This window comes from Heterocephalus glaber, unplaced genomic scaffold (assembly GCF_053883595.1).
Source record: "Heterocephalus glaber isolate CG9 unplaced genomic scaffold, H.glaber_assembly_v1.0 deba00000901, whole genome shotgun sequence".
In the NCBI taxonomy this organism is placed as follows: domain Eukaryota; kingdom Metazoa; phylum Chordata; class Mammalia; order Rodentia; family Bathyergidae; genus Heterocephalus; species Heterocephalus glaber.
Window position 1 is genome coordinate 7,628,261 of NW_028258171.1, and position 22,023 is coordinate 7,650,283.

Consider the following 22,023-nt stretch of genomic DNA (forward strand, 5'->3'; position numbering starts at 1 on the left):
TCTGCAATTCATTTTGGCTGCCTGGAGTTAAACTCTTTATAATACCCGAATGAGTTCTTTAACTAAAATCTTTATACAAAAGTAGGATAATTCATTGAGAATGTCTAAATCTATAGCCCCAAATTAGAAATGAGTACTTTTTACTATAGTTATCAAAAGCATAATTTTATGTAATAGCTTATACTGATACCGATTTATCATATCTTTTCAGGGAACTGAAAAAGTTTTTAGCCAGATATAACCAAAGCAAGTGTTGCTGTTCTCCCAGACTCGAGTTTCTCTTCCTGTGGTTTTCAATTTCTGGTATCTTCTTCAGAGAGTACTTTGAGTTTTTAGGAAAAGAACAGACCATTTTGAAGAATTAAGATGTGTTGTGTACATATACTCAACTCCCCACAATAAATGTAATTATATAATACAAATAGGTACTGATAAAAACAAACAAGCAACCAAACAAAAAACAGTAGTAAACATTTATATAACATTCTGCAAAGGCCCAGCATTGTTCAAAGTGTTTAACAGGGAGGTGTTAACTCATTTAATATGACAACCGATTGTATGGCTTCTGTTATTAATATATCCATGTAACAAATGAGGGAAATAGTCCCATACTATATAAGGGGCAGAGTAGGAATTATGAAATTTACTACGTTATTAGTAGTTAGTCATGAAGACATGGCATTAGGGTGTTGGAATCCATATTGTTTAAGTACTACATTTTTAGTTTAGATGAAAATGCTGTGTTCATGGATTTAAAAAAACAAAACAAAACAATGATTAACTAACCTAAACTTGTCCTGAGGAACTGCAACCAAACTTAATATATCAACAGTCTGAAAGCCTAACTAGAGAGTAATTTCAGCCAATCACAGCAGTGAGCTTCAGCTTGACACAGTCTGCCACGTGATCAGACCAGGTTCACATAAGGTGAGCACTGGACTCTAACCAATGAGCTGTTTCTCTACTTCACGTCCATTTTCCATTCATAAATGCTGCCTGTCCACGTTCTAAGCAGAGTTCTCTGAACCTTTTCTGGTTCTGAGGGTTATCCCATTAGCCATTTGATCATTACTCAGTTCAATCCTGTTAAATTTATCTGAAGTTTTAATTTTAACTCAATTATGATCAAAATGAAGTTTTATTTCCTCCAAAGTTCTCAAATGCTCCTGTCTGCTTCACAAGAATGGCAACCTGGAACTGTCTTTTTATAGTCTACCTTCAGCCTTTGGTTTTCCTCATTCTGCCCTGTGAGTTTTCTACCTCAGCTGCCAGGAAAGAAAGGAGTTCTAACTCTTCCTATAATTTGAAAAATATTTTTTAAATTAAGATCCAAGAGGAAGATCGACTCTTTGATCCACTCCCACCTAGGCCAAATGATATCAATGATGTTTCGTTGTGACTCTGATAGAGTCTTTGAATTTAAAACTTTTGACCTACCTAATGAAAGCTATTTGAAAACAAAATTCTAAGATATCAAATGCTAATAAGTACTATCAAATACATAATAATGGCTTTCTTTGCTTGATTTCAGATCTCCCCAGGAAGTAGATTGGCAATTCAGTACGTGGCACTTTTCCTACTAGGCCAGAACTAAAGCAGAACCCTAGGAATTCAACCTGCCTCAGGAGCAGTTATCTTTCTACTGAGAAATGGAACAAAGTAGGTATTTATTTATGGTATTAAAAATATATTTCTTGAAGTGCTCAGGTGTGTTGGTTAAAATCCAGTTTGAATAATTACATTCTTCTAACAGAAATTCTACCTACAATTATAACTGCCAACTCCAGTTTCACCAACAGCTGGAGTTCTAAATAGTCTCTTTTGATAACATGGTTCTTTAGTTCCATTTTGCAATGACTGGCCAGTTACTCCTTTTTCCTGATAGTTGACAGGGATGAAATAGTTCAGGAAATTATTTTTAGGTACAATTAAATTATTTTAAATGAATGACACTAAATTAAAGTGATATAGCACTTATTAAAATACAATCTGAATATGTGAATTCATAGATTTTGAATTTTTTTGGTGGATAATTTTTAGATTTTTCATTTGTATTATCCTGCCAAGCCAAAACTCGATGGCCTACATTCTTTGACATTTTAAAGGAGCCATGTTTTATGATTCTTCTTTTAAATATGTGTCACTTGCCTGATGAAAGCATATTTATGCGTTGGTATTCATTTCATATAGTATGACATAATGTAGGTGTAAATTGTAGCACCTTGTATGGAAAATAAAGCACTTCAGCAACACATATCAAATCCCTTTCTTGAACTAAGAAATATTTGAAATGAAGCTTGTTTCTGTTCTCAAAGAGCTTATGATTTAAGAATTCCCCTTAAACAATATTCAGAAGGGCTGGGGATTTAGCTCAGTGGTTCTGCTGCCTGCCTCGCAAGCACAAGGTCCCAAGTTCAATCCCAGTTACCAAAAAAAAAAAAAAAAAATCAGAAGAGGTTAAGTTTTTTTTTTTTTTTTTTGGTACTGGGGATCAAACTCAGGTCCTGGTGCTTGCAAGGCAGGCACATTGCCACTGAGCTAAATCCCCGGCCCAGAAGAGGCTAAGTTTTATATTAAAGGGAATGTAGTTTTGGTAACTAATTTCCTTATAGTTTCTAATTTTCTCAATTCTTTCATCCTTTCACACCAATATTTTGATCTCCAAATCTCAGAGAAGCATGTTTTAGTTTCTCATTGTTTCTTTTTATTAGGCTGTCCTGCATTATTATTTTATGTCTTCCCCTTCTTTTTCTTGAAACAAGCTCTGTAAAGTATTTACGATCTATTTCAAGTTTCTATTAATGCCTATATATTGCATAATAATCACGTTAGGTTTTTTTAAAGCTAAATCTCTTTGAAATACTGAGAATTTTGAAAAATATGAGCTATTAATCACTCAATGAATAGTTATTGTATACTCATCATAAGACAGAAATTTTAAAATGTAAGGTACAATTGTTAGTTATTTTACCAAGTCAAAGTTGAAGTCAAAGCTCAAGACCTCACAGCACATTTAGAATAAAGCCTGGCATATACATCTGCCCTTCTTTTTCCCTATCCTGAGTTTCATTTATCAATGCCATTTTTTATATCAAAACCATTTTCAATGATCAGCAGCAAAAGTACTGGAGCCTCCTCAATAGTCTAGTCTCTCTCTCAAAATATGTCAATATTATTGGTAATGTTAGTGCCAACTTGTATTCTAATTGTAGCAATTTGAAATCTATGCCAACATACATTTTTCATATAGGAAGGATGGAGAAAAAGTGTTAAAGAAAATCTAGAGCCTGACAGTGAAGTGGTAAAAACAGTTTTTATTCAGCAACTATTGCAATAGCAGGAAGAGACCTCAATATTGAACTGGGCCAAATTCTAACTATAACAGGAAAAAGCAGGGACTTGTAGCAAGGTATGGGGTAGTGGGGTTGGTAGATGAAGAATGAAGAAGCTAAGAGAATTCTTGGTCTAACCTAATTCTTGCTAAAGGAAAGCCAGATAATCAGTTATCACCTGGAGGATGGGAGGGGGTGAGACATTTAGTCAGATATTGAGAATGATGAGCTGTTGAGGGTTGGGGATTATTGATGAATTGACTTACCAAGATTTATTCTTGCTAAAAATGGTCAGTATAAACATGAAAACCCAAAGGATGAGATCTAGTTGAGAAGAGGATTCAGAAGAGCCTGATGAAATTTCGTCAAAGGGCGAATCTGTGTTACAAACATGCATCAAGAAAAATGGTGTTACTCATCTGGATGATGTAACTTAGAGAGTATTATCAGATTTTCTTACTTCAAAGTAAATGCAATAGTCCAGAACACAAAAACTAGCTGGGTGTGGTGGCACGTACCTGTAATCTCAGCACTTTTGGAGGCTGAGGCATGAGGATTGCAAGTTGGACTTTACCTCATAATTTAAAAAGGGCTGCAAGTGTAACTCAGTATGAAGGCCCAGGGCTAAATTACAAGTGGTGCTAGGAAAAACAAAACAAAATGGTACACAGAAACTAAAATTTTCAATACAATCTCTATTTTAAAAATAGTTGGGACTTTAAAATTGTCTTAGATCAAAAATGGTATAGTAACCTATTTGCCTGATGAGATGTATGCTCAGTCATTTATGAGGACAGTCAAAAACTTCTTGGGAAGTGACAAGGACTTTCTCTTTGATCAAATTTTAGTCAGGCTTTTTTGAACGTTCCTCTTGACTAGGCTCTGACCTTCCTATGCTGAGCCCAGTTTTAGGAAGAGCTCTGCTCAGACAATTTTAGAATCCTCCTAGATCTAAAATTTAATGAAATTCCTCTTATCCCATTATTTATTCATGTTCCTTTTAGCGATTTTTCTATCCAAAACTCCCTCCCCTTGCCAATTGGTAATAAATGCCCAACTGTTGACTTTATGTCTTTCTTCTATTATAATAGATATCTTCTTGATTAAAGTCTTTGCCTTTTTAACTATATCAGGCGCAGTTTTTCTTTGACAGGGTCAAAGAAATATTTGCCTTTATAGCCTCCCACAATAGGAAGTGCCTACCTTAATGGATGGTTTTGGATTGGTAGATTTATATAAATACAAATATATACTATATACACTTGGTAAGAAACATTTTCCTTTAATAGGGTATTTAAAGAATAAGACTCAGGACTGGTCAAATTTTTTTTTTTTGTACTGGGGATCGAATTCGGGGCCTTGTGCTTGCGCAGCAGGCAGCAAAACCACTGAGCTAAATCCCCAGCCTCAGGACTGGTCAATTTTAATGGGGGGCAAGATTGGGAAACTGATAAGATAAGGAGTTTATCTGATGAGAGTAGGTGTCTAAGACCACACTAGTAACCCAGGCAATTTTGCTTTGGAGTGAGGGATAGCTCACACATGAGTTAAAAAGTATCAAAAGGAAAAGAAAATGGGAAATAAAAAATGGCAAAGATAGAAGCATACTGAAGACATGGCAAAGATATAATTGTAGGGAAAAGTGAGAGCACAACATGGTGGATCTTTGATTCAGGCTGTGAAGGGAAGGGGATCTGGGAGGCAGAGTAGGCACATCCTGATGCCCGAATGTAAATAACTTTCATGCCAAGGTCAGTGCTGGCTGGCATAAATTATTTAGATAACCAAGGTCATTACTGGGACATGGTCACTAGCATGCATTTTGGTAGAAGTGTAGTCTGCCACCGGGCTGGCGAGAGGCTAAATTGTGCGCGACTAAGCAGGCAAGGACTGCTGCAGAAATGGGCTGGCTAAGGGGCTAAGGACTGCTGTGAGTGTACAGTGGCTGGGGGCTGCAAGGGCAGCTAACCAGATGAACTATGGCTAAGCAGCTGAATAAAAACTGTTTAACACAGTCCGCAGCTCTGAATCTCTTCTTTGGGCTGCCTAAATCTTACGTGAACCTCCCCAGTCTGAACTAGGGACAATAATTGAAGTGGATTCTGTCAGCTCTTCAGCTTTGTGTACTGTCACTATAAAATAAGTTCTAGCAATGTTGTGACTGGGTGTGTGCACCACTGCTCTGCTTCAGTGAGTGGCCAATGGGATCATAAACTCAGCACCAGTAATGAACTAAAGAATGAAGTTTAAAAAGGAAGACACTTTATTTGTAAGAAGGAAAAAAAAAGAAGACAGGAAGCTGCCCTGTGTGAGACAGGACAGGGGTCTCTGAAGACGGTTACCTGTGGGCCTTTGTCTCCTGCTTGCTTTTATCAGGTGATAAAGACCCTCCCTCCCTGGAACTTGTCACAACCTGATTGTGTCTCTGGCATTGGGACCTTTTTTTCCTATTTCAGGTTATTTATTATACATTTTGATCCTTACTTACATACTTTTAATACAGTTTTTCTTGAAGTTAGTAGTCCACTTCCCCCTTTGTTTCTTTTCCACTTTATTGGAGGTAGAGGGGTTACTGTCTTGGTTTCACGCGTTTGACTTCCCCTGTGGTCTGCCTATCTGCCTCCTCTCTTGTTAATTGCTCCCTCCAAATAAAGTTTTAGCTCTTTCTGATCAGAATTAGTCAGAAAGCCTAATAAGGCCCTTATTCTTTTCTTTTCCTTCCTATAAACCCCTTTTCCCTATAACAAATACCTCAGAAAGCACTGGAAAGAATAATATCACAAAGTGAGAAATTTTATAACATACTGAGTTTTATAAATGCAGGAAAACTTCAGTTCTTTTGATTCTGACCCAGAAATTTTAGCTGAACATAGTGCTTGTCTCTTTTTGAATCTGTGAGGGTAGGTGGTATCAAACTGTAATGTCAAACAAACATATAGAGCTCATATTTTGCATCGTAGGGGAGAAAAAATAAGTTTCCTTCTATCCTTCTAAGTTACTGTCCTGTAACAAATGACAGATTAATCAGAGAAAAATAAACAATTTTATTAACATGTACCTCATGAAGATACTCAGGGCAATAAATCTCAAATAGGTGGCTTTGAACTCAGGTTTAAATACCATTGTCCACTGAGACAAAGAAAGAAGGGTGTGAGGAAGGCTGACTGGGGGGAGGTGCCTAGGAAAGCAAAGTAAACAAATGTCTGATTTGTTATGCAAATTTAAGCAAATGTCTTTTCCATTGGTAAGAATTTCTACTTAGAGTCATTCTTCTCTTCTAGAACAGAGAGACATTCTTACAAATGGAGATTTCCTTTTTAGATATAAATATCCCCTACAAAGGGTGATTTTGCTGTTTTCAGAGCCTCTCTTGTGTCTTCAGTTTCTCAAAGTAAACAGCTCAAAATAATTTTTATGTGAAGGAGACACATGTTGGATGGCATATTCTGGTCTCTTATAGTATAGTGTCATTATTTTAGAATATATCTGAGGCTGGCTAGAAAAAAATAAAGATACGTAAAAAAGAAAAGGAACATCATAAATTTTAAATTAAACATTACAGTTTCAGGATATAAGTCCAGTTTGAAAATATTTTTTGTTTTCTTTTTATTTTTTTTGAGACAGGGTCCTGCTTTGTAATACAGGCTGTCCTTGAACTCACTACGTAGCTCAGGCTGGCCTCTTACTCATGGCAATCCTCCTGCCTCAGCCTCTTGAGTGCTGGACTTACATGTGTGTGCTACCACACGTGGCTAAAATATTTTTTCTTTTTCTTCTCAAAACACAATCAGCATGCACAATTCCCTTTTACCTGCAAATGGGTTTGAGCATCCCCTTTTATTTACAAATGATCCTGTTTCACCTTTGGATAGACCACTTTGTACCTATAAAATAGGCTTTCGCCTATGAATAGACCATATCTTTTTGTGGGTGGGCCATCTTCCCCCATTCTCCAAACCCAGACCAAGACTCTAAATTGACAAATCCCACAGATTTCCACTGTTAAAAACAAATAAATATTTTTAGCTCCAAATTGTAGTGCTTCCCCCTCTCTTAAGGGCCTGCGTTCTATTTCTTTGAACATATACTTTAAATTTCTGTCTACTAAATCCTTTCTCTTTTTGGATTGTGGAGCCAGAGTGACTCCATTTTGGAGCTGTCTCCTTTGTTCTCTCAGAGTGACTCCATTTTGGAGCTGTCTCCTTTGTTCTCTCAAATTTGTGCTTATCCACTCAAAATTCCTAAGTTTATTACCCAGCCATCTGTGTACTCAGGAAGGACATTCCGGACACACTACCTATAAGGTAAACAGTTAATGGCTAACTGCCCACAAAAGATAGATGTGACCATTAGTCAGTGGACCTGCTAACCATCAGCTTATGACAGTCGACCCCTAACCTTTGCCCCCTTCTCCCTTGCAAAAATCTATACGTAACCCCCTTAACCCCCCCCCCCCCGAGCCTAACCAATCAAAACCCTACACTTCATATGTATTTAGCATTAACCAATCACCTGGCTACTAACAACCAAAGCTTGATGTATACTCAATAAAAACCCTGCTAGTTTCGAGGCTCGGGGCTCTCAATCTCGATCCGCTGCGTCGGTGACAATTGAGAGTCCCTGCTTAAGCTTGAATAAACGACCCTCGTGTGCTTACATCGGAAACGGTCTCCTGGTGGTCTTTGGGACATCGCGATCTGGGCACAACATTTGGGGGCTCGTCCGGGATCCCAAGACCTTCAGGACTCCCGTACCGGAGGGTCAACGCCGGCTGGTGAGTGTTTTCTTTGTGCTTGTAAAGTCTGGGCCTATTTTCTGGGAAGGTCGGCAGACGGTCTAGGCGGACGCGCTGCAAGGGCCGCCGACCCGGAATCCTGGAAGACGTTCCGGATTCCACTGGTGGGGACGGAGTGCCCCAAGAGTACGGGTCAGTGAGACTCCTGGAGGGACGGTGCGGGTCGCTCCCGCGGCACGGCAGGAGGCCGTCGTCCCATTTGCATTGCCTCCGATCGCGCGGAGGACGGTTTTGTCTCACCTTGTGCTTCTCTGTTGCGTTTGTGTGTCTGTTTGTGCTGACTTGGACCGAGACGATGGGACAGACTGTGACTACCCCTCTTTCCCTTGTAACAGACCATTTCAAAGAAGTTAGGGAGAGCGCTCATAACTTAAGTTTAGAAATTAAGAAGACTAAGTTCATCACCCTCTGTAACTCAGAGTGGCCCTCCCTCGGGGTAGGATGGCCCCCCAAGGGAACTTTTGATTTGCAGATAATTCGCAGAGTTCGTAAAGCCATCCTCCCCCCCGATCAGATACCCTACATCGCCGTTTGGGAATTTCTGGTTTCTAACCCGCCCCCATGGGTTAAGCTCTTTTTGCCTTCACAGCAGCAGCAACCGGAGTTAATCCTGACGGCCAAAGAAAAGGCTCCTAAAAAGCGCGCGGATGAAAAACAAACCGAAACCAAGCCAACCGCGCCACTTTACCCTGTCCTCCAGGGAGGGACCGAGGAAGATCTTATATTTCCTCCCCCCTATTCCCTCCCCTTTCTTCCGCCACAGCAGGCTGGAGGAGGTGACCCAGTCCCAGCCGGGGCTGGGGAGCCCGCCCCGGGCGCCGCCGACAACCGTGATGGTCCCGCCCAAAATACTCGTCACCGGCGCGCCGCCTCGCCGGCGGGACCGGCAGATTCAACTGTCTGCCCGCTGCGAGCAATAGGGCCCCCTGATGAACATGGAAACCAGCCTCATCATTACTGGCCCTTTGCTACCAGTGATCTTTATAATTGGCGCCGACAACATGCCAATTTCTCTGATAACCCTAGAGATTTGATTAACCTGTTAGAAACTGTTTTGTTTACCCATCAGCCCACTTGGGATGACTGTCAACAGCTTCTGCAGGTTCTGTTCACCACTGAGGAACGAGAGAGAATCCAGAATGAGGCCAGAAAATTGGTTCCTGGTGACAGTGGTCAGCCCACCACCAATGCAGACACCATCAACACTTCTTTTCCTCTGTCCCGACCTAACTGGGACTTCAATACGGCAGAAGGTAAGGAGAGACTTCGAGTCTATCGCCAGACTTTATTAAGAGGTCTCAGAGCAGCGGCGAGGAAGCCCACCAATTTGGCTAAGGTAGGAGATGTACAACAAAAGTTAGATGAAAGCCCTGCTGCTTTCCTAGAAAGAATTCAGGAAGCTTTTCGTAGGTACACTCCTATGGACCCAGAAGCAGTTGAGACAAAGGCAGCTGTAATAATACATTTTGTCAACCAGGCGGCACCAGACATTAAGAGAAAGTTACAGAAAGTAGATAGGTTAGGAGAAAAGAGTATTCAGGACTTAGTGGCAGTGGCAGAGAAAGTGTATAACAATAGAGAAACCGCAGAGGAAAAACGAGAAAAAGCTGATGACCGCCAGACCCGAAACTTAGCTCGGATCCTTCTGGCTGCCACTGCGGGAGAGCAGAAAGAATGTGAACGTAGACTAAAAAAGATTGTGATGGAAGGAGAAAACAAAGAGAGACGCAGAGAGCGCCCCCAGTTGGGGAAAAATCAATGTGCTTATTGCAAAGAATACGGACACTGGGCCAGGGACTGTCCTAAAAAGAAACAGCGAGAAGGACGCCCCAAGACCCCTATTCTGGCTGCGGATGAATCAAATGATTAGGGGGGACGGGGTTCGGCACCCCTCCCCGAGCCCAGGGTAACCCTAAAAGTGGAGGGGAGACCTATCGAGTTCCTGGTGGATACAGGGGCTCAACATTCAGTCCTACTCAAACCGTGTGGCCATATTTCTGATAAAACCTCCTGGGTTCAAGGAGCTACAGGCATGAAAAAGTATTCATGGACAACCCAAAGAACAGTAGACTTGGGAGTGGGCCAAGTAACCCACTCATTTATGGTTATACCAGACTGCCCCTACCCCTTATTAAGAAGAGACTTACTTACTAAATTAGGGGCTCAAATTCATTTCCAACCCGGGGGCACAAAAGTCCTTAATCAAGAGGGAAGGCCCATTCAGGTACTAACCATAAACCTGGAAGATGAATATCTACTACATCAAAAGAGGGCCCCTCCTGATCCTGATATGGAACAATGGCTCTCCATGTTCCCACAAGCATGGGCGGAAACTGGAGGCATGGGGCTAGCTATACACAGGGCACCGGTGTTTATAGAAATAAAACCTGGAGCAGATCCGGTACGAGTTCGCCAATATCCTATGCCCCTGGAGGCCCAGAAAGGAATAACTCCACACATCAGGAGGTTACTTGCTCAGGGGATTCTCAGACCTTGCCAATCGGCCTGGAACACCCCCTTGTTGCCAGTACGAAAACCTCATTCTAATGACTATCGGCCAGTGCAGGACCTCCGGGAGGTAAACAAGAGGGTTATGGACATCCACCCCACAGTGCCTAATCCATACACCCTATTGAGTTCTCTTCCCCCGAGCCATCGCTGGTACACAGTCTTAGATCTCAAAGATGCTTTTTTTAGCCTTCCACTGGCACCTAAAAGCCAACACATCTTTGCGTTTGAATGGAGTGATCCAGAGCAAGGCATCAACGGACAGCTGACGTGGACCCGATTACCTCAAGGATTCAAAAACTCTCCCACCATCTTCGACGAGGCCCTACATGAAGACCTGGGTGAGTTTCGCCTCCAGAACCCCCAACTAACTCTGTTACAATATGTAGATGACCTTCTTGTGGCAGCTGAGACACAGGAAGACTGCTTAAATGGAACCAAGAGACTCTTGATGGTCATAGGAGAGCTGGGGTATCGGGTGTCCGCTAAAAAGGCCCAGATCTGCAAACCCGAGGTAAGCTACCTGGGGTACGTGCTTAGAGAAGGGCAGAGATGGCTGTCGGATGCTAGAAAAGAGACAGTTCTTAAGATACCCACACCAGATTCCCCTCGAAAAGTCAGAGAATTCTTGGGATCGGCGGGCTTCTGCCGCCTATGGATACCAGGGTTCGCAGAGCTCGCAAAGCCCCTCTACGAGGCAACTAGAGACAGTCAGGCTTTTCAATGGACAGAAAAGCTACAAAAATCTTTCGATCAAATTAAAACAGCCTTGCTGACGGCACCAGCCTTGGGCTTGCCTGATATTACTAAGCCATTCCACCTTTACATTGATGAAAACAAAGGAGTCGCTAAGGGCGTCCTGACCCAGTATCTAGGGCCATGGCGCCGCCCAGTGGCGTACTTATCAAAAAAACTTGATCCAGTTGCGTCAGGATGGCCCCCGTGCCTAAGAATGATTGCAGCAGTAGCTCTAATGGTCAAAGACGCTGACAAATTGACATTAGGCCAAGAACTATGCGTGACCACCCCTCACGCCATTGAGGGAGTCCTAAAACAGCCTCCAGATCGATGGCTCAGTAATGCTCGCCTGACCCACTACCAGAGCTTACTCCTAAATCCAACCCGAGTTGTCTTTCAGGCCCCGGCTGCTTTAAACCCAGCCACACTGTTACCAGACCCGAACTTAGAGGCTCCGCTTCACGACTGCACAGATATCCTGGCCCAGGTACACGGAATTCGAGCAGATCTGAGTGACCAACCATGGCCAGACGCAGGCAACACCTGGTACACTGATGGAAGCAGCTTTGTTCGTGAGGGCCACAGGTATGCTGGGGCAGCTGTGGTGACAGAAACTGAGGTCATTTGGGCAGAACCATTGCCCACCGGGACCTCAGCACAACGGGCAGAACTCGTAGCCCTGACCAAGGCATTGACTTTAGGACGGGGCCTAAAGTTAAATGTATACACAGATAGCCGGTATGCCTTTGCCACTGCGCACGTCCATGGGGCTATCTACAAAGAAAGGGGACTCTTGACAGCTGAAGGAAAGACTATTAAAAACAAAGAAGAGATCCTTGCCCTCTTAACAGCCCTCTGGCTACCGAAAAAATTAGCCATTATCCATTGCCCAGGACACCAGAAGGGCGACACTCCAATTGCCAGAGGAAATAATCTAGCTGACCAGACGGCCCGAAAAATAGCTTTAAAGGTTGATCTGACACTGGCCACTCAGCTGCCCGATCCGGGAAGTGCAGCCCTCCCAGAAAAGCCCCAGTACACTGAAAAGGACTTAAATTGGATAAAACAATTACCTACGCCCCAGTGCCTCAACGGGTGGTGGAAATCTTCTGATTGTAAAGTCATCCTGCCTAAGACACTGGGAGAACAAGTTCTCTCCAAGATACACCGGACCACCCACATGGGCACTCGGAAAATGCAAGATCTCCTGAGACATGCTGAAATTAAGATCCGTGATGCTAATTCTACAATTGAACATATTGTTGCTACCTGCAAAGCCTGTCAATTGACAAATGCCACCCACAATAGGGCCAACCCAGGAAATAGGCTGAGGGGAAACCGACCTGGAGCCTATTGGGAATTGGACTTCACCGAGGTAAAACCTGGAAAGTACGGTTATAAATACTTGTTAGTTTTCGTAGATACTTTTTCAGGATGGATAGAAGCGTTTCCTACCAAACATGAGACAGCGCAGAGTGTGACTAAAAAGCTGCTAAAAGACATCCTGCCAAGGTACGGTTTTCCAGTAATGCTAGGATCAGATAATGGACCCGCCTTCATTTCCAAGGTGAGTCAAACCCTAGCACAGGTGTTGGGGACAGATTGGAAATTACATTGTGCATACAGACCCCAAAGCTCAGGACAGGTAGAAAGGATAAATAGAACCTTAAAAGAGACCTTAACTAAATTAACCTTAGAGACTGGCGGTGACTGGGTGACTCTCCTTCCCTTCGCCCTTTATAGGGTGCGCAATTCACCCTATAAAATGGGGTTGACCCCCTTTGAAATCATGTTTGAAATTCCCCCTCCCATTATCCCCAACCTTCACTCAAATGTACTTGTTAAATTTGATGACCAAAAGTTGTTACTTTCTTTAAAAAGCCTCCAAAGTGTACACGAAGACATCTGGCCTAAGTTAGAAGCCTTATACCAGACCGGACCACCTCCTGAGCCCCATCGCTACCGACCTGGAGACTGGGTCTTCGTTCGGAGACACCGGCAGAAAGACCTTGAGCCCCGTTGAAAAGGACCCTACGTCACAGTCCTGACCACGCCCACTGCTCTCAAGGTCGACGGGATTGCTTCGTGGGTACACTACACCCACGTTCGCCCTGCAGATCCTCACACTGTCCTAGAAGACTTCGTTCCATCATGGCAGGTGTCCAGAGACCAAGACAGTCCCCTCAAACTCAAGCTACGTCGTCGACGATCGTGATTATGGTAACTGTACTTTTGACACCGACACTAGGAGGACAAAACCCATATGCTCCCTTAAATTTAACCTGGATGATCATTAGTACGTCTACGGGCAACATTGTTAATAGTTCATCCGAAGTGGCTCCACCACTTACCTGGTGGCCAGACCTAGACTTTGACCTGTGTTCGCTCGCCACAGGGACTTGGAACACTGGAAACTGGAAAATCGGGCCTAGAGGAGAGCCAATATGTAAAAAAGGCATAGGCCAATGTAATACTAATAAAACATCCCTGCCCATGGCTCCAGTACCCATGGCCCCTCCTAGACTTGACCCTGGGTGTAGCCATTCTCTTGATAGAAACATCCTACAAAGCACCCCCTTTTATGTTTGTCCGGGAGAAAGGCGCACACAGTCTCAGATAAACAAGTGCGGGGGACCTGACCAGTTCTATTGTGCCAAATGGGGATGTGAGTCCACGGGCACCGTCTCCTGGGCCCCGCCTGTCAAGGATGATTTTATTTCTTTAAAAAGAGTCCCTGGGCCCCCTGGCCTGCAGACAAATCAAAAGGGTGGTAATTTCTTAGTTCTTAGTGGCCCCTGTACCGGGTTCCTCTGTAACCCGGTCAGACTTTCATTCACGGATTCAGGTAAAAGGTACACTAAATGGGAAACAGGCCAGACTTGGGGACTCCGTCTATATCAAGATGGTTATGATACCGGGTTGTTATTCACTATAAAACTGAAGGCAGAGCCGCTCACCATAGGGTCTCCCCAATTAATAGGGCCAAACTTGGCGCTAGCTCCAATAGCCCCTTTCAGACCTATTAAGCCCCCTCCCCCAAAAAGCTCGCCTATGTCACCAAAACCAAACGCCTCCGTACGGCCATCAGACTTAACCTCCGCTTCCACATCCCCGCCCTTGATTCAAATGATCACCCAGATTGATAAAGTCGATCATAACCGGGACCAGGACCCCCTTTGGGAACTGATGGTTCACACCTTTAAAGCCCTAAATGCATCTAGGCCAGACCTCACTCAGTCCTGCTGGCTATGTTATGATACTAAGCCCCCATACTATGAAGCAGTAGCTTATCTAGACAATTTCACTAAGTCAGACAGCCCGACTCAATGTAGATGACAACAAAAAGGGACAGCTAGGCTGACCCTACAATCAGTAACTGGGCAAGGAACTTGTGTCGGCAGTGTCCCGGCCTCCCACCAACACCTTTGTAACAAAACCGTCCTTAGACCTAGGCCTAAATATCTCATTCCCCCTTATGATGGATGGTGGGCCTGTTCCTCTGGACTTACCCCTTGTGTACATGGGCTAGTGTTAAAACAAACAAGAGATTTCTGTGTACTTGTACAATTAGTCCCCCGGTTGTTATATCACTCAGAAAAAGACATCCCCAGCCGCCTGGCTGAAACCCAGGTCAGAGTTAAGCGAGAACCTGTAACGGCCATTACTTTGACCGTTCTCTTAGGATTAGGACTAGCTGGGACAGGAACGGGAGTTTCATCGCTACTAATACACAATAAATATTATAATGACTTGAGGACAGCCATAGATATAGATATTGAAAGGCTAGAAAGCTCCATCTCCCACCTCCAAGAGTCTTTAACTTCACTAGCAGAGGTAGTCCTCCAAAACCGAAGGGGGCTGGACTTAATTTTCCTTCAACAAGGAGGACTCTGTGTTGCACTAGGTGAAGAATGCTGTTTCTATATAGATCATTCAGGAGTAGTCAAAGAATCCATGGCTAAAGTTAGAGAAGACATCGCCAAACGTAAACAAGAAAGAGAACAATCTCAAACCTGGTTCGAATCTTGGTTTAATTCTTCCCCTTGGCTCACTACCCTAATTTCTACCCTGTTAGGCCCCTTGCTTATCGTGTTGCTACTATTAACCTTTGGACCTTGCATACTTAATAGACTAGTTTCGTTCATTAAAAAGCGAATTAACGCTGTTCAGTTAATGGTACTCAGGTCCCAATACCAGCCAATACCTATTGATTTGACAGAATTAACCCCCAGAGGCCCATGATTGGCCCTCTACAGCACCCTGAGAAGGGGGGAATGTGGAGCCAGAGTGACTCCATTTTGGAGCTGTCTCCTTTGTTCTCTCAGAGTGACTCCATTTTGGAGCTGTCTCCTTTGTTCTCTCAAATTTGTGCTTATCCACTCAAAATTCCTAAGTTTATTACCCAGCCATCTGTGTACTCAGGAAGGACATTCCGGACACACTACCTATAAGGTAAACAGTTAATGGCTAACTGCCCACAAAAGATAGATGTGACCATTAGTCAGTGGACCTGCTAACCATCAGCTTATGACAGTCGACCCCTAACCTTTGCCCCCTTCTCCCTTGCAAAAATCTATACGTAACCCCCTTAACCCCCCCCCGAGCCTAACCAATCAAAACCCTACACTTCATATGTATTTAGCATTAACCAATCACCTGGCTACTAACAACCAAAGCTTGATATATACTCAATAAAAACCCTGCTAGTTTCGAGGCTCGGGGCTCTCAATCTCGATCCGCTGCGTCGGTGACAATTGAGAGTCCCTGCTTAAGCTTGAATAAACGACCCTCGTGTGCTTACATCGGAAACGGTCTCCTGGTGGTCTTTGGGACATCGCGATCTGGACACAACAGGATCAGTGCTTGTCTCTTTTTGGATCTGTGCCTTTCCATCCCTCAATTGATATTCTTAATCATTCTTTCATCATGACTTAAGTCAGCAAACTTGCTAACCTATTCTATGTGTAGAGTGGGTTCTGTTCTTTATTTCAGCTTCCAGACCTTCCCCTTGCCCTGTCCAGTGACATTTTCTCTTGGTGAGCCAACTGCAAGAGGTAAAAGAGGCATCAGGACTATTAATTCAATAAGTACAGCCAAAATCCTATTTTTTTCCCCATGTTCCCCAACCTCTTGCCCTCTGATATGTAGGTTATTCCTTTTTTCTTTTTTTGGTTTCCCTTTTATTTTCTTCTTTCCTGCAAAACCTCTGCAACCTTAGTTTTTCTTTTTTCCTTTCCAGCAGTTAGAGGCCCTCTAGTTCCTAGAAAAAGATGAGTGCTTACATATAAAAACATGAAGACAAGAGGCACTGGCTCTCTCTAAACAGAAATGGGAAGAGGTGTCAAGAGAACACTCTATGATGTGTAGTGGCCTCATTAGGTCCTCCTTCAGGTCAACATACCCCTTTCCTGGGTCAGATGGAACTAAAATTTGCTCACCAGGGAGCCACATATTAGGATACACCCACCGAGTGTCTGAAGCAACATTTCTCATACAACTGGAATGGGAAGCCTAGTCCTGAGACACTGTGGAGAGGACCAGGCTTTGGGGTGACACCTAGGGAAGCAATCTCCTTGAATCACACACATCTTTGGGTCCTAACACTTTAGTAAAAGGAGATCCTCTAAACTTCTCTTTTTTTTTTTGTTACCTGGGATTGAACTTGGGTCCTTGTGCTTACACAGCAGATGGTGAAACCTCTGAGCTAAATCCCCGGCCCAAAACTTCTCTTTTTTAATCCTCTCTCTCTCCCCTAAAAAAAAAAAATCCAATCCCCTTCTTGTCCCTTCTCTCCCACTCTGAGGCTTTCATCTATCAGAAAATATAAATCCCTAAACTTTTTTCAGATATTAGCTAGCAGGGAGAGGCAGGGAGCTGGAGAGTGGAGGGGATCAGTGGGAGCAATGCAGCTTGGGTAGTCCTCTCATGGCTCTGGGTTCAATTGTACTTCGGCTGGGTGGGGGAAGAGGGGAGCCCTCCTAATGTGTCTTACCACATAGGATGGAGGAGGGAAATGTGCAGTTTCTACATTTTCTGGTTGTAGGAGAGACCTGCAGGCTTCCAGAAGAGGCTTCATTTCAGCCCTTCACTGTTGTCTACCATGTTTATGGCTGAGGCAGGAGACTAGGGTGTGGCAAAGCTGGCTGAGGAAGTATGTGTGACCTGCTAATTACAAAATCCCAGGACACATGCAGAACAGTTCACAAAGTCCTGCAAGTTAACTTCTCATGAGAACCTAAGGATGTTTTGGATAGGACAGCCTCACATCAGCCTGAGGAGAGGGTGATACAAACAGGGTAGTGGATGTTGGGCTCTTTGCTGCTGTGTTCTTCCACAGCAGTCCATGTTCATGCTATAGAGTATACTGTTTTTCCTTACTTTTTCTTGGCCCAGGCTCACTCTGCAGAGCTTGTTTTTTCCTCACTTTTAATAAATGCAAAAACTTTCTACTATTTGTGCTTGTCTTGACCAATTCTTTGCTTAACCGAGAAACTACCTCTAGAAGGAGACACTGTACCTCGAAACCTGGTAACAACATATCTTAGCAAAGCCAGCCAGGAGCAGGCAAGGCCCTTTTGGGTACTTTTTTGTTTTGTTTTGTTTATTTGTTTTTGTTTCTCTAAAATCTATGGCCAAGAAGGTGCTTTCTTTGCCTCTTTCTCTCATAGGAAAGCTCCTATCCATTTCTCATCTCTTTCCTCCTAAGACAGGTTTTCATCTTTCAGAGGGTTCAAATTCTTTTTAGTTATTGGGGAGCAGCAGGAAGCTAGAGTGTGATAAAAGTTAATGGAAGCTGAGGAATTCAGGAAGCTTTCTCATGGCGCTAGGAACAGCTTCCTAGTGTGTCCTGTCATGTGGGATGGGGTAGGCAGAGTGCATGGCCTCTGTTTTTCCCAGCAAGTACCCATAGATCTGCCTCATGTTTATCTTCCCATTTATTTCTTTCCTCTTTTCTGTCACTCATTGTGGGTACAAGTCAGTAAAGAGCTGCCAGAGAGTCTATTATTAAATCAGTTGCAGAACAGATTATTCAGGATCCATATGTGTGAACTAGAGTTTAGCATGCCTTTTTTTTTTGTATTAAATTCTTTTATTGATACATTGTAGGAATAAAACACAATTACATTTCTCATTGGGAATTGTACCTTTACATAATGCATCTTGGTTCTTATTTTTTCCCCATTCCTAGCCCTCCCTTCACACCCTCCACCCTTCCCTATTTACAAAGACGTTATTTCCATTTTTTCCATTCCTCATCATTTTTCCTTTCCCTTCTTTCCTTTACCCTGCCCCTCCCACTACCTTTGGACCTTTTCTTCCTATTTTACATTATCGATTATTCATTCTAATCATTGGTACATTTTAGGGATACAATATAATGACATTCATCATTGGAAATTTGCACCTTTACATAGTCTCCCTTGGTTCTTATTTTTCACCCTTTCCCAGCCCTCCCTTCAACCCCTCCAGTACTCCCTATTTACAAAGATTTTGTTCCTATTTTTCCATTTTCTCATATTAATCCCATTCCCTTCTATCCTTTCCCCTAGGCCTCCCACTTCCTTCCCCTTTGCCCCTTTTCTTCCTATTTCACATTACCTATTATACATTTAGTCCTTATTTACACTTTCAGTTTCTCACACCAGAGAAACTATTTGGTATTTACACATGTGTGTCCTATTTATTTCACTTAAGAGTATCACCTCAATGTGCATCCACTTAGCTATAAATGTCTCTAATTTCTCATTTTTTATGGCTGAGTAGTACTCCATTTTATAAAAACCCCACATTTTCTTTATCCAGTCTCCAGTTGATGGGCATTTGGGCTGTTTCCAAGTTTTAGCTATTACAAACTGTGCTGCTATGAACATGGGTACACATATATCACTGTGGTATGATTCTTTTAATTCTTTGGGGAAGATCCCCAGCAGTGGAATAGTGGGGTCAAATGGGATTTCCAGTCCTAGTTCTTTGAGGTATCTCCATATTGATTTCCACAGTGCTTGCACCAGTCTACACTCCCACCAGCAGTGGAGCAGGGTTTCTCTTTCCCCACAGCCCCACCAGCATTTGTTATTGGTCGATTTCATGATAGCAGCCATTCTTTTTGGAGTGAAGTGGAATCTCAGCGTTGTTTTCATTTGCATCTCTCCAATGACTAGTGATGTTGAACATTTTTTCATGTATTTATTTGCTATTTCTACTTCTTTATCTGAGAAATGTCTGTTTATTTCAGCTGCCCATTTTCAGATTGGGTCTTTAAATTTGGGAGGTCTGATCTTTTTAAGTTCTTTATAGATTCGAGAGAGTAGACCTCTGTCTGAGGAAGAGCAGGTGAAGATTTTTTCCCACATTGTGGGTTGTCTCTTCACACTGCTGGTGGTTTCTCTTGCTGTGCAGAAGCCTTTTAATAAGAAGAGATCCCATTTGTTGATTGTTTGTGCTAGTTCACAGGCAACTGTGGTTTTGCTCATAAAATCTTTTCCTACACCAATGTCTTCAAGGGTTCTACCTAACCTCTGTTCCAACTGGTTCAGAGTTTCTATTTTAATATTTAGATCTTTAATCCATTTTGATTTTAGTTTAGTGCATGGTGAGAGATACAGGTCTAGTTTTAATCTTTGGCAACTTGAAGCCCAATTTTTCCAGCACCATTTATTAAGGAGGCTATCTTTCTTCCAGTGAGGGTGTTTGGCTACTTTATTGAAGATGAGGTGGCTAAGTGTGTCTGGCGTTGTTTGTGCATCTTCTAATCTGTTCCACTGGTCCTCAGGTCTGTTTCTTTGCCAGTACCATGCTGTTTTTATCACAGTAGCTTTGTAGTAGAGTTGCAGGTTGGGGATTGTGATACCCCCTGCCATACCTCTGTTACCTAGAATTGCTTTTGTTATTCTGGGTCTCTTCTTGTTCCAAATGAATTTTTGGATTGTTTTCTCGAGGTCTATGAAGTATGCTGCTGGGATCTCAATTGGAATTGCATTGAATCTATATAGCAGTTTTGGAAGTATGGCCATTTTCACTATATTAATCCTTCCTACCCAGGAGCAGGGGATGTCTGTCCATTTTCTGATATCATCTTCAATCTCTCTTTTCAGAGTGCCATAGTTTTCAGAGAAGAAGTCTTTGATTTCTTTTGTTAGGTTGATTCCTAGGTATTTCAGTTTTTTGGACACTATTGTGAAAGGCATTATTTGCCCTGTTTCTCTCTCAGTGAGTCTGTCATTGGTGTAGAGGAAAGCTATTGATTTTTGTATGTTGACCTTGTAACCAGCTACTTGACTGAATCTGGTTATTAAGTCTAGAAGACTTTTGGTGGAGTTCTTGGGGTCTTCTATATAGAGTGTCATGTCATCTGCAAATAATGACAATTTGACTTCTTCATTACCTATCTGTATTCCTTTTATTTCTTTCTCTTGTCTAATTGCCATGGCTAATGTTTCCAAAACTATATTGAACAAGAGTGGTGATAGTGGACATCCTTGTCTTGTTCCTGATTTTAGTGTGAAGGATTTCAGTTTTTGACCATTTAGTATGATACTGGCTGTTGGTTTTTCATAGATGGCTTCTATCACTTTGAGGTAGAGACCATCTATTCCGACTTTTTGTAAGGTTTTTATCATAAATGCATGTTGGATTTTGTCAAATGCTTTTTCTGCATCTATGGAGATAATCATATGGTTTTTGTCCTTGGCTCAATTGATATAGTGTATTACATTGATTGATTTGCATATATTGAACCATCCCTGCATCCCTGGGATGAATCCCACTTGGTCAGGGTGTATGACCTTCTGGATGATCTTCTGCATTCTGTTTGCCAGTATCTTATTAAGGATTTTTGCATCTATGTTCATTAGTGAGATTGGCCTATAGTTCTCTTTTTCAGTTGGGTCTTTCTCTGCTTTGGGGATCAAGGTGATGCTTGCTTCCAGGAATGAATTTGAGAGTATTGCTTCCCTTTCAATTTCCTTGAAGAGTTTAAACAGTAGTGGCAGCAGTTCCTCTCTAAATGTCTTGTAGAATTCAGCAGTGAAGCCATCAGGGCCCGGGATTTTCTTAGTTGATCAGTTTTTAATTACATTTTCAATTTCATTGGTTGATATTGGGTTGTTCAGAATTTTTAGGTCTTCTTCGTTCAACTTTGGTAATTCCTATGTATCTAGGAATCTGTCTATTTCTTCTGTGTTGTCCATCTTATTGGCGTATAGGTTCTGGAGGTAGGTATTGATGATCCTCTGGATTTCTGCTGGGTCTGTTGTAATTTCACCCTTTTCATTCTTAATTGCATGGATTTGGGCCTTTTCTTTCCTTTTTCTGACAAGGTTGGCTGAAGGTTTGTCAATTTTGTTGATTCTTTCGAAGAACCAACTCTTGGCTTCATTGATTTTTTGTATTGTCTCCATTGAATTGATTTCTCCTCTGATCTTTATAATTTCTTCCCTTGTATGAGCTTTGGGGTTGTCCTGCTCTTCTTTTTATAGAAGCTTGAGGTTCAGCATCAGGTTGTTTAATTGAGCTCATTCTGTTTTCCTAATATAGCATACCTTTTGTCCTCTTGTTTCTGCTTTTCATGATACTTTACTCAGCTTTTCACTCTTTCTGGTAACTTGATCTTTTGCCTGAGTAGCCACCTATACCACTTTACTTCTTTTT

General features: G+C 42.4%; 1 protein-coding gene and 2 long non-coding RNA genes across 3 annotated transcripts in view; 2 read left to right on the forward strand and 1 right to left on the reverse strand.

Annotated features, from left to right (window-relative positions):
- Positions 1-22,023, forward strand: part of LOC147828815 (uncharacterized) — a 393,678-nt gene that overhangs the window by 320,819 nt on the left and 50,836 nt on the right. The window contains exon 6 of the long non-coding RNA XR_015450068.1: positions 1,532-1,659. This is a non-coding gene — a long non-coding RNA (uncharacterized LOC147828815). The remainder of the gene's footprint in view (positions 1-1,531; positions 1,660-22,023) is intronic.
- Positions 7,481-13,437, forward strand: LOC147828817 (uncharacterized). Its single transcript, XM_087208045.1, is given in 2 exon segments — positions 7,481-12,940; positions 13,255-13,437. Coding segments are annotated over 2 exon segments (4,551 nt in total). The 5' UTR covers positions 7,481-8,422; the 3' UTR covers positions 13,288-13,437.
- LOC147828818 (uncharacterized) lies at positions 13,563-16,211 on the reverse strand. The gene is made up of 2 exons (XR_015450067.1): positions 16,175-16,211; positions 13,563-13,801 (listed from the first exon to the last, which is right to left on the reverse strand). It is a non-coding gene; the product is annotated as an uncharacterized LOC147828818 (long non-coding RNA).